This window comes from Microtus pennsylvanicus, chromosome 9, assembly GCF_037038515.1.
Source record: "Microtus pennsylvanicus isolate mMicPen1 chromosome 9, mMicPen1.hap1, whole genome shotgun sequence".
In the NCBI taxonomy this organism is placed as follows: domain Eukaryota; kingdom Metazoa; phylum Chordata; class Mammalia; order Rodentia; family Cricetidae; genus Microtus; species Microtus pennsylvanicus.
In genome coordinates this window covers 7368695-7385077 of record NC_134587.1, presented here as the reverse complement: position 1 = coordinate 7385077, position 16383 = coordinate 7368695, and the positions used below count along the sequence as shown (strand labels likewise).

The 16383-nt window shown below is 42.9% G+C and overlaps 1 protein-coding gene across 1 annotated transcript in view; it reads right to left on the bottom strand.

Moving 5' to 3' along the window:
• The window catches only part of Pde11a (phosphodiesterase 11A), a 262795-nt gene that overhangs the window by 152742 nt on the left and 93670 nt on the right, over positions 1-16383 (bottom strand). The window contains exons 4-5 of the mRNA XM_075984824.1: positions 14809-14949; positions 2225-2289 (exon numbers count right to left, since the gene is read on the bottom strand). Of these exons, the coding sequence (XP_075840939.1) occupies positions 2225-2289; positions 14809-14949 (206 nt within the window). The remainder of the gene's footprint in view (positions 1-2224; positions 2290-14808; positions 14950-16383) is intronic.

Below are 16383 nucleotides of genomic sequence, written 5' to 3'. Positions count from 1 at the left end.
TACATAGCACCAACAATGTACAATACACAAAGTGGCAATACAACCAGCTATGGGGCAATAACTCTGCCACAGCTGCCACCCAGGACGGTAGTCACCAGCCCAATTTTCAATGTCATTAAATCATTCATTCACTAAGTATTTATTGATTAATTACTAAGCGTTGACATTATGTTTTTTTTTTTCTGGTGATCACAGTAGAGTTTTCCTGTTAATGCATCCAGAAATAGTGAGTGGAATGATCTGACAATGTCAAGTGTGTGTGGGGGGGTGTCTATGGAGGACCTCCACAGAAGACTCTGCTCCGGCGGGATTTAGTGGTGCTCTAAGTTTGCCGTCCTGTAGTCCTTCCTCATTCTAGCCCACACGATTTTTCTATCTAGACGTCATCACATCACTGCCCATTGTTATTCTTCGGTGAGCACGCTGCTTTCTCATTAGGAGGCTCTGAGCAGAGCAGAAGGACCCGGTAGGATTCTCACCTCAGTCCGATGGCATCTCGGGCAGCTGGACGTGACAAGGAATTAGGGACCATAGCTAGCAATAATGATGATCCGTGTGACATGAGCTCACAGCCCCCACGCTCACACATGCAATGCTTCCCTCAGGCTCTCCTCTCTCGCAAAGTCCCTGCTGATGGCATCTCACCCCTCTGGAGGTTAGTTAGGTCCTGTAAGACCTGATCGAGGTCTTCCCACATCCAGAGCTTTCCTTGAGATCTACCTCTCATTTCCCGTAAATGAGCTGGTTGCCATAGGAGACAATAATGTGTCATACAAAAATGTGCCATGTGCCATAGGATTATTTTGTGCTGAAAAAAAAATTGAGAAGCGGATCCAAGAAAAGCTCTCTGTCATAAAGTAGGGCATACATTTACAAGGGCATCTTCCCTCCTGTCATTAGGAAGAAGGACAAAAGTTGACCTGTTAGAGAACATGAAACCATTATGGGCCAGGAGATGGGCCAGAGGAATTCACGTCACAAGCTTTCTTGACTCCATGTGCTTTCCTTCCTATAACTGATGGCCCTGTGGTCAACAGCTCCTTTGTCACTTCTCAACAATACATCATTCTTTCTTCTTTTAAAAATTTAGTTTTTATTTTCTGAAAATGAGTGAATAGCTTACATATATGTATGTATGTATGTATGTATGTATGTATATTGCGTGCACACCTAGTCATAAGGTGCATATAAGAGGGTGCCAGATCCCTGGAACTGAGGTGAGTAAGCCCATTTATGACTCAGCTTCTTGACTGAATGGGATGTGACCAGCTGCCTCCTGCATCTGCCACCACGACTCTCCCCCTGCATCTGCCACCACGACTCTCCTCCTGCATCTGCCACCACGACTCCCCTGCATCTGCCACCACGACTCTCCCCCTGCATCTGCCACCACGACTCTCCTCCTGCATCTGCCACCACGACTCTCCTCCTGCATCTGCCACCACGACTCTCCTGCATCTGCCACCACGACTCTCCCGTCCTTACAGATTTACACTCAAACTATAAGCAAGAACAAGCCCTTCCTTCCTTTTACAGTTGCTTTTGTCTGGTGTTGTGAGAAGTAACTAACACAGCTGTTTTCCAAGATTCAAGGCAATAATACATATTTTAAAAAATCCAATCTCCTTCAGGAGAGAGGGGTATTATAAAGCCCACAGGCAAGATTATAACCGTATCACAAGTATTACATTTCAGTTTTTTCCTCTCTCTCTCTCTCTCTCTCTCTCTCTCTCTCTCTCTCTCTCTCTCTCTCTCTCTCTCTCTCTCTCTCTCTCGGTACTGACAGTGAACCCAGAGACTCCATGCACTCTCCAGCAAGTGCTTTATTACTGAACTAGACCCTCAGCCCTCTTCTCAGGATTTTTTTTGAGACAGGTATCACTGAGTTTCCCAGGCTGGCCTTGCTCCACCTCTGCAGCCATGGTGTGTCTTGGATCTGGGGTTTTCCTGACTCAGCCTCCCAAGCAGCTAGGCTAAGGGGCTAGTACCACCATTTCTAGTCTTAAGTTTGTCTTAAAAACACACAACGAAGGAGATGTACTCTTTATACACTCACTATTCAGCAATAGCTTTTATTTAAATTCTGACATTCCACAGAGTGACAAATGGCTGCGCTTGATGACGCAGAGAAAGGGCAACCCCTGTCCGCAGAGAATCATGCAGCACCGCAAACGCCAAGGACCACAGCGTGTCGGAAGACAAGCATGAAGCCCAGGGGCCTTACCTGTTCTCAGCATCGGCGCTGCACTTTGGGGACATCAGTTCAAAGGATTTGGTAAACTTCACCACCTGTGTCGTACAGAGAGACGGTGAACCCAGGTCAGTTAGTGTTCCCCCAAAGTTTAACACGACGCAGCAACCGCTTTCAGCTCTGCAGTGACGTCACGATAATTGCGCTTAAAGAATTAGCGCTTCCCTGCAATTTAGCATGATGCAGTAACCGCTTTTAGATCTGCAATGACATCACATTGACTGAGGCTTAAAGAGCCGTTTTAAACGGGGTGGTGCCAAGACACAAGGAGAAAGAGCTAAAGCACGAACTATGTTGGTTTGATTCCGCGGTCCATTCATTCATTACTCCATATACCTTCATGAGCAGGAGCAAGTAAGACGGACCTGTTAGTTATGTGGACCAGGATAGACAAATACGTTCTGATTTAAAACAATTTCATTCTTTGCTGAGCGCACACCTTTAATCCCAATACTCTCAAAACAGGCAGGCATATCTCAGTGCGTTCCAAAGCCAGTTCCACCTATATAGCAAGTAGAAGGCCAGTAGATCTACATAGTAAGACCCTGTCTCCAAATAAATAAATAAAGGATTTTAGATTCATTTCATAATTATCTGTTGAATATATACTGTGTCCAAATACAAATAAATATAGACTCAAAGTAACTTAATGTAACTTGGCTTGGCATCATATAATTTTTTATTTTATTTTGTTATGTATACAGTGTTCTGTCTGAATGTTTGCCTGCAGGCCAGAAGAGGGCACCAGATCTCTTTACAGATGGTTGTGAGCCACCATGTGCTGGGAATTGAACTCATGACCCCTGCAAGGGTAGTCAATGCTCTTAGCCTCTGAGCCACCTCTCTAGCCTTGACATCATATAATATTAATCAAACAATGAGCAAGATATCAATCGTTTCTGGTTTTATTTATTTATTTTATTTATGCTTTTTTAAGACAGGGTTTCTTTGTAGCTTTGGAGCCTGTCCTAGAACTTGCTCTGTAATCCAGGCTGGCCTCAAACTCACAGAGATCCTCCTGCCTCTGCCTCCCGACTGCTGGGATTAAAGGCATGCACTACCACCGCCCAGCTTGTTCCTGGTTTTAGAAATCAGGAAGAAAATATCTTTTCATTTTTCTGACCCAATAAATAAGTTTTAATTCTCTAATAGCATTAATAATAATTTATGGCTTAATTTTACTATTGATAAGACTTTAAACATCCTGCCAGGGAGGGTGTCAAGGTTGGAAATACTGACAGCGATGCAAATGGGTTGAAAGCAAGAAGAAAAGCATGATTGCTGTACAGAAGAAAATCGAAGTTGAGTGCTTCCGACTGAATTGTTCCAGATGACGGCAATCATTAAAAAAAAAATCTGTGTAATGCAGCCATTCACGTCAGCTGTAGTGATATTGTGTTTGTAATCTAACAAATAAAGCTTGCCTAAACATCAGTGCAGAGCTAAACTACTAGTTGGCCATAGAGGTTGGGTGGTGGTGATACACACTTTTAATGCCAGCACTCAGGAGACAGAGGCTGATGGATCTCTGTGAGTTCAAGGCTACCACGCGCTGCACGAAACTGATCCAGTCTAAAAGAGAAACAGCTGGGCGGTGTTGGCTCGCACCGTTAATTCCCAGCACTTGGGTGTGGAGAGAGGCGTGATGTGGCTGGGCAGAGAGAGGACTACAAGGTGGGAGGAGACAGGAGCTCAGATGCAGTCTGAGGCAGCAGCCTGAGCAGCAGCCAGTCTGAGGATGCAGTCTGAGGATGCAGTATGCAGCAGGCAGTGTGAGGGTTGGTGGAGACAGGATCGCCCCTTCAGTCTGAGGATTCGATGGAGGTACAAGGCCTTCCTAGTGGCCAACTCCACTGCTTCTCTGACTGTCCAACTTTCACCCCCTGAGAGCTGACTCAAGTTTTCATTATTAAGAACAATTAGAATTCTTGCAGCAATCAGCCTTCTTTCATTGCCTGTCTCAGGGTTTCGATTGCTGTGCTAAGACACCGTACCCAAAAGTCACTTGGGTTTATTTTAGTTTGCAGCTCTCAGGTCACGCTCCTTCAGTGAGGGAAGTCAGGGCAGGGACTCAAGGCAGAAACCTGGAGGCAGGAACTGAAGCGGAGACCCCAGCAGAGCGTTGCTGACTGGCTTGCTCTTCCTGCCTTGCTCAGTCCGCTTTCTTGTATATACCTCAGAACCACCTACCCAGATGCCAATCTGATAGCGGCATTTTCTCAGTTGAGTTTCCCTCTTCCCAGATGATCCTAGTGTGTGTCAAGTTGACATGAAACCTAGCATAATCTCTGCGTTAGAACCTTCTGTTACCTCATTAATGAATTCAGTAAATTTTTCTACATGCTTGCTTTACAGTTTGGCAAAGTTAGGTTTTTATCTTTTAAAAATTATTTTTTTATTTTTAGTGTGTGTGTGTGTGTGTGTGCGCAAGCGGGTGTGCATGACCTATTAAAAACCTCTTTCCCTCCTGGAAGAACCTTATAAGATAGAAGGAAAGATTTTAAGCTATAGATGCATAGGTCTGGAATCACAAAGAATACAAGACATACAAACACCTCTTGATAGAACTTCAGTGTTTGATTCTTCAAATCTAACTGATGAGCACTTGAAACGCCTAAAATGAAAACAAGCAGACAACCCTCGAAACAAACAAGCAAACACCTTCCTGAGAAAGAGATAAGGCCAAATATAAGGTATGGAGATTTAGTTTGGTTGGTGGGCAGTTTGCCTAGCATGAAGCCCTAGATTGGGTCTCTAGCTTTACATACACAAGACATGGTAACACACACCTGTAATCCCAGCACTTGGGAGTGGAGGAGGGGGATGAGAAGTTCAAGCTTGTCCTAGAGAGTCTGAGGTCATTTAGGGAGTCTGAGGCCAGCCTGAGCTACATCAGACTCTAAAAACTAAAGCAAAATAAAATAAAAGTTTAAAATACTTTGCTTTATCTCAGTTGTTTATTGTTATAAATACACGAATAAAGAGAAATTCATGGATACACATCTTCCAAGTTCATGTACCCTACAGTAAACTAGGCCATGAGGCCGTGATAACAATAAAATATAATGAACGAGACATGGGAGCATGTGCCTTTAATCCCAGCACTCGGAAGGCAAGAGGACCTCTGTGAGTTCAAGGCCAGCCTGGTCTACACAATGCGTTCTAGAACAACTAGAGCGGCATACTAGAGAGAACTTGTCTTTAAAAAAAATGTAAGGTTCATAAATAAAGAATTTAGGGCTGGAGTGATAGTTCAGGAAACAAAGTGCTTGCCACACAAACACAAAGATCCGTGTTTGATTATAGATCAATCACATCTATTTATTATTTTCTACTATTAAAATAGAGCTGAATAGTTACAAATGATACTATATTGGTCATGAAGCCCCACATATTTACTAGGTAAACCTTTGCAGAAGATGAGTTTGCCAGTCTTTGGTCTAGAGCTTCTGTGGGCCAGGTTATCACCCGCTGAATTGTTAAGGGCTAGTGATAAATTATTAATAATAAATAGATGTGATTGATCTATAATTCAGAAAGGGGAATCCTAGACACTGAATTGGGAGGAGGGAGGTAGGGGAGAGAGGAAGGGAGGGAGCGGAAAGGGGAGAAGTGGAGAGAGAGCATAGGAGAGAACGATGGAGATCCATTCAAATAGACAATTGTCTGTGATCAAACACCCATAGCTGCATAAATCATAACCAAAAAGAAACAGATAAAATTATAAATTAAAGAGAACAGAATTTACATTGTATTCATGATTTGAACCCCTGAATCTTAGATTTATTTATTTCATAAAACTGGCTGCACAAACTCAATTCTGATTTTATTGTATCAGTACAACAGGAACACAGATTAAGGACGGACACAGATGCACTTGAATAAAGAGTTTTCTAAGGGGAGTAGCAGAAGTGGCTCCCAGACCAGTGAACTTGAACAAGTGGTTTCCAGGGCCTCTTGCTGTTCATCAGCCCGGTGACTCCACCCTGGGGAAAGCTGGAGATGCCAAGTGAAGAAAACAAGCCATTCCCTGCTTGTTCATTGGAAAAGCTCCATGGAGAGAAGTCTTTTTAATTTGGATATTTGTCAAGGAGTAGTTAGTCTGGTTCCTCTCCGTTCTTTTCACTTAAAAACAACTCTGAACAACAAAACTATACTCAAGTAGATATTGCTGCCACAAAAAAGAAAATGACTACTAAGTAATCATCAATTTAGATTTTTCTTAATCTTTATTTTATATGAAAGGCCAAAGACGCCTCAAATGATTGCCCACTACCCTCTCTCTGTGCAAAGCCTTCCCTTATATTAATTATCATTTTATGTGTTTACTTAATCAGAATTTATCAAAAACTCTGTGCTCCAGGCACTGTGATGGGCTCTGAAAATTTGAAGGGGTGAAAATGCTCTGTCTTTGAGTAACTCACAATGTAGCACGGTACAGATCAGGAAGCAATTTACAGATGCACAATTCTATCTTGATAGATGCTCAAAGGCCACCCATGTATTCAGGGCAGTGGCAGCATCAGGTGAACTAAGTCCCAGCAAGGGAGAGGATTGCTCTACGTGGGACAGAGAGGAAGTTCTCCAGCTGAGGCACTAGACCACTGTGTTCTGGAAGTAAGGAAATAGTGAGTAAGTCAAAGGAGTTTAATGGATCATATTTCAATAAAGAGACTAATTCTGGCTGGGAGTGTGTGTCCTGCAACAACAGACAGTGAGGAATGGGAAAGTACCCAGTGACTAGCAACTCTGAAACGAGTTAATTCTCCTAAATCTGAGACACCACAGAGAGAATGGGAAAAGAGTAGGAAGTGACGTTGTTGGTTTCCTCAAGGAGCTGAAATGGCTGGAAAGGACTGAGAAGAACTCAGCCATTTCTCTAACTGAGGGTGCAAGGGGGCAGTAACACCCTTGTCTCATACGTTTTGTGCTGATCTCTCAGTTTGTGAGACTTGGCTGGAAGCCAGAGAATAAAATGTTGTGTAGAGATCAGTCTTCAAGGCCACCAAGACAGAAAATAAACCAACAATAGACACAGGCTGACTGATCACAGGAAGGGGAGTGGATATGAAGGAAAAGGCTAGAATCAGGCTGGCACTAGAGAGGAAAACCAAAAGTTAACCTAGTAACAGAAGTGGTAAGCCTTGAATATTGGGGTGGATGAACACTATTGTCAAGGCAACAGGCAGCTACAAAAATTAAATGACAGGGGCTGGAGAGATGTCTCAGAGGTTAAGAGCATTGCCTGCTCTTCCAAAGGTCCTGAGTTCAAATCCCAGCAACCACATGGTGACTCACAACCATCTGTAATGAGGTCTGGTGCCTTCTTCTGGCCTGCAGTCACACACACAGAATATTGTATACATAATAAATAAATATTAAAAAAATTAAATGACATTTAGAAAAGCAGGTGCATGATTAAAAAGATAAGTAGGAGCCATATTAAGAATTGGCTGAAGAGAATCCCTATTTTCCAAGCAAAGGTAGGAAGCAGGAGACAGTCCCAGGTGAGAGGTTAATAAGGACAGAGATAGAAGCATTGGAAGAACTAGAAGGTGAGAAGAAGCCCGGCAACTGCTCTGTGGTTTGCAACACAAGCCATGATGATTTTGCTAAGTGTTATAGAGAAATCCAGAGGGAAGAAACGTGGGACAGGATGTGGCAGAGATGGCCAGCAGAGACTTAAGTTCAGTAGTGACCAAAGTGGGAGTTGAGCTAATATATTAATAGACACTTCTTCACAAAGTGAGCTAAGGAGGTTTGTAACTCAAAAGAATGTACATTTGATTCCTAATAAAAAAGTTAACATATGAATATATAATGTGATATATTAACAGTAGAGATTGAATACTTGAGCATAAACATGGAAAAGTGGTCATTTAGGTAATTATCAGAGAATTAAAGGAAATAAATCTTCCATCTTGTACTCTAAAAAATTACTTGGAAGAAAAATAGAACAGAATTTAAATTGGCTGACACATAGGAGGAAAATTATTAAAGAAAGAAGTAGGAAATGGAAAGAAGGTGATGGAAAAGGAAGCCACAAGAAGTCATTCCAATGCACTGAGGAAGGAGGGGCATCACAGGCAGGTTCAGAACAATTGGATGACATTCATCGCCCGCTGCTTCCCCTCGGATGTAGGACATGGGGAAGTCACCCAGCCTTTGGTTTCACTGAGGGTTTATGCACACAAAGGCCAAGTTAGGACTCATGTTAGAAATCCAGTACACTTGGCTGCTCCGCTCCATTTAGTAAGCAAGTCCCAGAAAGCAGCCCTGAAGTCAGAGGCTTAGCCAAGAAGCACCTGTTAGCAGGCTGGAGAGGAACTAGCTGCCAGGCATCAGGACGATCAGAACAGAGAGAATGGGGAGTAGCAAAGCTGCAATGGTGCCTGAGGACCTTGGACTACAATGTCTACACTCCGTTTCCTTGTCCAGGCTCTAAAGGACACAGAGATGATAGTAAGTGCATGCGCTAGAAGGAGCTAAGTGACAGCAATCACTTAGACAGTTCCCGAAACGGAATATCATTAACCCACTGTTCACGTCAAAAGACAAACATTTCCCGATGTTGACAGCAGTGTCCAGCCAAGGGCTTTGTTTTGTTTTCTAATAGAAAAAGCCATCGACAGAGTCACACTTAAAATCAACCAACCGAAACACTTAAGAGAAGCAAAAGACCGTGAGATATTAATTCTGGCATGAGACGATCTGGAAAGGCATTCAGGATTTCTACTTTTGGTACTCACAGTTTACACCTGAATGCCCAAAGACTGTGACTGCAGACCCTTGATGGGCAAGCTTGGTCAACCAATTATCTCTCAGAGGTGGGACCAAGTTAGGGTGTGGCTTGCTGGGACCCAGAGAAAAACAGGTGCACACCCAGGTGCGCTCTCTGTATGGTTCCCTCGAAGCACAGCTGAGCTTGGACTGCTTGTTCCTGTTTTCATGAGTTTTCCCCTTATAATAAATAAAAATATAATTGTTTTATCTTCTAGCTAGCCTGGTTATTTCCTGAATCGAGCTAATTTATACAGACCCTCAAGCCCCTTTTAGGAGAGACTTTCCTCCAAGGCAAAGGGTAAGTGTGTAAAGAGGAGTCTCCTCTTCCTCTCCTGGGATGCAGTGAGATGATAATTTTAAACTTGAACAACAGAGAAGACTTGCCCTGTTCAGTAGTGTAAAAGTGTAGAAATCAGACTTTGAGACAAGCAGTGCCAAGGAACAATGCCGCGAGCTCAGACAGAGCCAGGCTTTTAAAGGTACTTATTATAATACAGATGTACCAACAAAGAAGGGGGAAATAGTTCCAAGACAGGGGTTTATACACACACATGCACACAAATACACACACACACACACATGCAGAGAGAGAGAGAGAGAGAGAGAGGTAACTGAAAGCAAAGATTCTTTAACAAAACCTTAAAGCACAAATCAAAAAGAGATACTGATTTACATGACACATTAAAATTACAGAAACCAAAGGTATTTGTTGAGAAGCTCTCTGCATATGAGCCTGGGGTGTATAGTCTTGAATATATGAAGACTGTGGGGCACTGGCCTCTCTTGACCCAGATCACTTCTCAGAAGGATTTGCAGGAAACACATTTGAGAGATGACATAGTAGCATCTCTCCCCAGCCGAATGCTGGCTTAAGATCATTTAGTAGACCAAGGACTGTACTAACAAAATCCTGACAAGGAGCAACAACGTAAGGGAAAAGGAGCTCATTTTAGCTCTAAGTTTGCGGGGACATCGTCTATCATGGTGGAGAAGATGTGGCAGGGGCAGGGAAGGCGTGGTGGCAGGACAGAGAGAAGCCAGTAGATCACATTGCAGTCACAGTTAGGAAGTGAAGGGTGGACAGGAAGTGGGGCGGAACCATAAAGACCTGCTTCTAGGTACCAACTTCCTCCAGGAAGGCTGCACTTCCTGAAAGTTCCTCAGCCTTCCCAAACAGTGCCACTAGGAGAGGACTGAGTGTTCAAGCATGTCAGACATTTCATAGTCAAAGCACAAAAGGGACTCGTTCTCCTGGCACAGTCTGCTTCTGCATATCAGCCAATCCACTGCCTGTTGCCGTGTTTCCCAAGCACAGGAACCAGCACCTTGCTACAGTTGTTAACATGAGGCTTACATTAGTTCCCACGACATAGGCCTTAGTGTTTAGCCTTGGCTGCACAATCACAGCACACAGCACTGAATGCTGGACTGACTTATCCTGCCATCTCTCATCCATTGTATGACTAGATTTCAGCTGCCCAATTTCCCGGGCCCTTGGAACTATACTTCCTACATTCTTCCTTGTATATGTAAAAGCATCTACCACCTGTGATTAAATAATTGAATTTGAATTTGTCTAGATTTTAAGTTGTAGGCCAATATTTTCTCCCTGAGGATTGGTTAGCTATTGTTCCACTGCCTTCTATCACAGGGGGACATGTAACTAAGTCTAATATGGGAATAAAGTTTTTTTCCAAAGGTCATGAGGTTTTGCCTAGATGCCTACAGGTCTGATTTTTTTCTATCTTTAAATTCCATTAGCATCAAATGTATTCAGAGCTGAGCAGAGTACTGACTTCTCCTGAATAGCGTGCTCTTTCAATCTCTAAATCCAACTTTGATTTTACTTAAGTAAAATGCCCTCGAGTTATGATTCTGAAAGCCTTTTTCATCCCATCTGCTGTGTTCTTCCCAGAGACACTGCATTATCCGTGTTCTGAACTTTCATTGTGAGCCCGTTCTTGTCATTCTCTCTTTTTTATAATTTACTTTCTTCCATTTCATTTTCAATTTTGTTCTTTGTGCGCCTTAAAGCATTTAGAGCTGTCTTTTATTTTCTTTCTTGCTTTCTAGAAATGTAATATCCATTTCTGTGTGATTTCACATTTGCTTCTTCCAAGCTCTACCAATGGCCTGTCTTCTCCTTCTCTCCCTCCTCCCCCTTCCTCCCTCCTCCTCCTCCCCGTTCCTCCCTCTTCCTCTCCCTCCTCCCCCTTCCTCCCTCCTCCTCCCCCTTCCTTCCTCCTCTCCCCCTCTCCCCCTCTTCCTCCTCTCTAATTCAGTTTCTTTATTAGCTTTAATTCAAAATTATTACAGAGTGTAGAGTTCTGGTCTTGTAAAAGCTGCTAACTTATTATAGACTGTTAGAAAATAGAAGTTAGTCATCCTTAAAGTACTGATATAATTAGTTGCAGGAATAAGCCTTATTTAGTTCCCTGTATATGTTTCCAAAGTCAAACTTAAAACTAATAATGAGAAACAAAGTTTGTCTAATCAGACATACCTAGGCAGCCTTCATACTTCAGAGATCTGCAGAATATGGCAATTTAAAATAATGATTTAAAAGCTTATTATATTAGACAGAAACTCTTGAGAACCTAACAGTAACCAAGGTCTCCAAAAAAGATTATGAGACAGCATGATGTCTCCACCTGGATTGTGATGATGCTGACCACTGGGCGAGATGCCCCAGTGCAACACCAGCTGCCCGGACCCGGTCCAGACTGTGGACATCAGCAGGACATTGGAGAATTGATTGTACTACTTTTGCCTAGACAAAATAAGGTTAGTCTTTTTCGTGTCCCTTTTCCACAAAAAAAGAAAAAATTTACCTATGGGCCTGGCTTAGACAGTGACTGCTGTTCTGGATATTTCTGCCTCCAATGCTATGGAGACCTGGGTATGACTCACTGTATGTATATGGACTCTGGTCCCTGTCATTTTTAATAGATTCAAAAACTATTTGGTCTGTACTCAGATATACTTTATTTATTCTTCAGAGATCTCTAAAAGATTAATGGCTAGGGCAGTTATAACGTCAGTTTAATAGCAAAAGGTATCCAGATTCTTCCACAAAGCTCCAGCCAACTTGTTAGCTAGGACTCAAAGGTATGAGTCTATTCCTTCTGTTTACAGACACCTGTTACCTGCTCTTTGTCTCAAGTTTAGCTTCTGTTCCTAGTTTAAACTTATCTCAGTTAGATTCCACTTGGCTGGCAGACGCATCTAAGCATCAGCTGCTGACTACAGCCTGCTCTGAATGGTGGCGAGCCCTGGACTTCCTGAAAGCTGATGTGGACCAGTCCAGCTGATTTGAATGCTCCCTGTCCCTTCAATGGAATTTGATGAATGCCCCACTGCCTAAATTTCCGCCCTACCTTTGGCTAGACTTTCAACCTGCTTGGGCCCAGACAACAACGCCCCAATGTTAGCTTCAAGTAGTTGTGGAAAGGAACACGTCGTCCCATGCTCCCTGCTCAAAATAGGTTGAAAGGCTGTGACAAGGGGGAACTCCCTGGCATGAGGGACAAGATAACTACCTATAGTGCCTGTTGATATACTAGAAAAACGGGCCCAGAGTTGTCAATTCATGGATCTATTAATTTAAGTAGTTCCATACCTCCTTAAAACCAGGGGCAAGCAGGACCCAAGATTGGGTCCTGTCATCGGTGCTTGTGAAGAGTAAATGTAGGAGCCAGCCCTGATAAGCTAAATATGAACAGATGAATCAAAGGAGGCTTTTTACTTCCAACCATTATCACCTGCTAGAGTAGGACTCAGCCTGAGTCTCAGTAGTTTACCCTGAAGCAATACCTGGTTGCAGGAAGAACCACAAACTGAGATTACCTGAGCACCACCCAAGAACAGACCATCCAAAGGAAATGCCTAACGTTCCAAGCACTGTAGATAGGACCACCTGACAGCACATACTCACCAGGACACCCCTAGACAAATGTCAGCCAATTAGGGGTCCTAAACCTCAGAAACCCCTCACCCCCACCTTTACTACTATAAAAACCCAACTCTAACTGAGCTCAGAGCTCTCTGTTTATTTTAATACAATGGACATGCAGAAAGACTGAGTTTGCAAACTTGCATAAAATAAAGGCTCTTTGCGTACATACGGGACTTGGTCTCCTCGTTGGCTTTTGGGGGACTTTGTGGATTTGGGCATAGCAGTTTATGTGTGCCTGTGTGTGCCTGCATGTGGAGTATAGGATACCATCAAGTGTTGTTTCTACTTTTTTTTTCTGACACAGGATTTCTCACTGGCCCAGGCTAAGCAGGCTGGCTGGTCAGTGGACCCTGGGATCCCCCTGTCTGCCTCCCGGTGCTGACGTTACAAGTGGGTGCAGCCCTGGCTGTTCTGTTGAGTCCTGCAGATCGAACTCTGGCTTTCGTTCTTTCGAGAGAAGAACTTTCCTGAGCAAGCATTTTCCCCTTCCCCAGTTTTAATGTTTTAGAACAATGACTACAGAACTCTAAGCTCCATGTGGGAGCTTAAAAGCCCAGAATTGAGTCATTTCTTCCTGAGTTTGAAATAATTTCTCCCTGAGACTTTTTGACAGGGGATCTATGTTAGGTAGGGCTGTGAGAGGGGACGTCATCAAACACCTTAAATAAAGCTTTCCCCTTTTGTTTTGCCCCTTGTTTAGCTAGCTTTTTTTTAAAATAAGGAGTTAGTCTGTTTCAAGTGCATTTATATAGCTTTTCAGGCAGAATTTCACCCACTGTCCCTCTTTGTTGCCCTTTAAATAAGTTTTATGCTTAATTCATACATATTTATATTTCTACATGATCGTTCAGAACTAAAATGTCAGGTTTCACATATCATGTCCCTACACATTCTAAACAATCTATGCAAAGTTTACAATGCTCATTACAATTCCTAACCCCAGATTTTCATCCTTTGAGGAAAACAACCTTAAAGCAAAAAGACAACACCTTCTCTAAGTTCGGTATAGTAAAATACTTCTCTCTGAGATATTAAAATCGCTCTTACATGCTAGACAATTCTTAATCTTTGACGTGAGTTCTCAGCAAAGATATTAAGTTGCTGCTGGGAGTTTAGACATTTAACTTTGAAGAGTTGCTTAGATAGATGATAACCATTATTTTCAATGTATTTTTATTGTGTTTTGCTTTTTGATTGATTTCTCCCAAACTGTCCAAAGGGCTGCACCAAACCCAAACGCTGGCCACAAATCATAAAAGTGTGCCAGGCCAGAGCCTCCATATTTCTCCATTTTGGAGCACAGAGTCTCCGAAGTGAGTTGAGGCACTTTCTTCTCTGCGTGGGCTGCTCTGGGTTGGTTTGTACCTACAGCCCAGCTAAGCTGGTTCAAACCAGTCTGCCTAGAAGCGGAGGGGACTTGCTCTGCTCCTTGGCTTGTTCCCTGCACCCTCTGAGGGGAGTGGCATTGCCCTTACTGCAGTCTGTGCACACAGACAGGAGAGGGGTCTGCCCTGCGCTGGGTAAATAAGACGGGGGCGTGTCAGGGTTGCGGGGTCTGGGCTTGGCCTTTTCTGCTAATTTAGCTGTGTGATGCTGGGCAATCATTGCACACCTGAGTGCTGTCTTCTATTAGATACACAGAGTTAACGGGGCTCCAAGGTCCGCATCCACTTTAAAGGGAAACACATCTGAAGGAAAGAGCCTTATTTATGAAAACGTTCCCTCTTGGGGTGAAGATGTGAACGCAGCCGCTCTGCTCACAGTTTAATTTCTTATAAACTTATCTTCCTTCCGCCCATGGACCGCAGAGGTTACTTACTGGCGATTCAATGTCTTCTAGAAGTAAAACCGAACATCGTTCACATTTCAACAGGGTTTGGGCCCGGTGCATTATTTTCTTGACGATCTTCTCCAGGTCAGTCTGTTCTTCGAAGAGGTCGTTGACTACCTCCAGCAAAGCCTGAAGACAAGAGAGGCCCATATTTAGGAGGTGTAAGGCTGAAAAGCATCCAATTGTGCCACAAGGACATGTGCTCAACTATGTTCATAGCAGCTTTGTTTGTCATAGCCAGAACCTGGAAACAACCTATATGCCCCTCAACCAAAGAATGGATAAGGAAAATGCGGTACATTTACACAATGGAGTACTACACAGCAGGAAAAATAATGACATCTTAAATTTGCAGGAAAATGGATGGAGCTAGAAAACATTATTTTGAGTGAGGTAACCCAGACACAGAAAGACAATTATCACATGGACTCACTCATAGGTGGTTTTTAAACATAAAGCAAAGAAACCCAGTCTACAAACCACAATCCCAGAGAACTTAACAATGCGGACACTAAGAGAGACTTACATAGATCTAATCTACATGGGAAGTAGAAAAAGACAAGGTCTCCTTAGTAAATTGGGAGCATGGGGACCTTGGGGGAGAGTTGAAGTAGGGAGGGGAGAGGCAGGGAGGGGAGCAGAGAAAAATGTAGAGCTCAACAACAACAAAAAAGACTGAAAAGCATCGACTTTGCCTTCCCACAAAACTCCAGGTAGTATTTTCTCTAAGAACAGATATTTCATGCGGCTACCTTTGAAAACATTTATGGCTGTTCTTGCATAGCTCAGTGATTCACTTTATAACGTACTCTCTTAAATTGAAAAATAGAGCCGGAGAACGGAGGTGATCAGTGTTACAGGCCCCATGTAGCCACTAATGCAGGCTTTACCCACCATAGCGGTCCTTCAATATGACTGAATACAAAAATCGACATTTTATAAATAACAAGTATGTGGGCCTTGCCAGAGCAGATTTGTTTCAGAAAACTGCCAAACAGCCTTTTTTCACTGCTAAGAAAAAAAAATAGCTTCATGGCTCAACTTGATACCTATTCTCACTAACCCATATCTCTCCCAGAATTCTGAAAGAATAATGGAGGTAAATGTTAATTAAGGCTCCAAGCATTGAAATATATATTCTCACACTACTCTCTCCATTCCAGAGGAGGAAATAGTGCCTCACTCCCAACAGTTCAGTAGAACATTGAGATATTACTTCATATCTCAGCAAAGGAACCCTCATTAAAATTGCTATCAAGATGGCAGACCAAAAGGTACGTAAGTTAAAGGAGAAAATTTAAACTACATATTAAACTCTGTGTACTCATTGCAAAATTAAGTTGTAGTGATCTACTACTTTCTCTAGCTAAGGGAACTTGGAATTTATGCATCAAAGTAATATTTGTTTGGAATTTTAATGACGATTTTTTTTTGTTTGGAATTTGCAGAATAACAGGCTATTTAGAGGTGGCAGAAATTAAGCTTCTTTTAGAGCCATCAGGGAATTACACGGCCACGGAACTGGCTTGTGCTTTAATAAATAACATTAAGCAGGATGTTTGT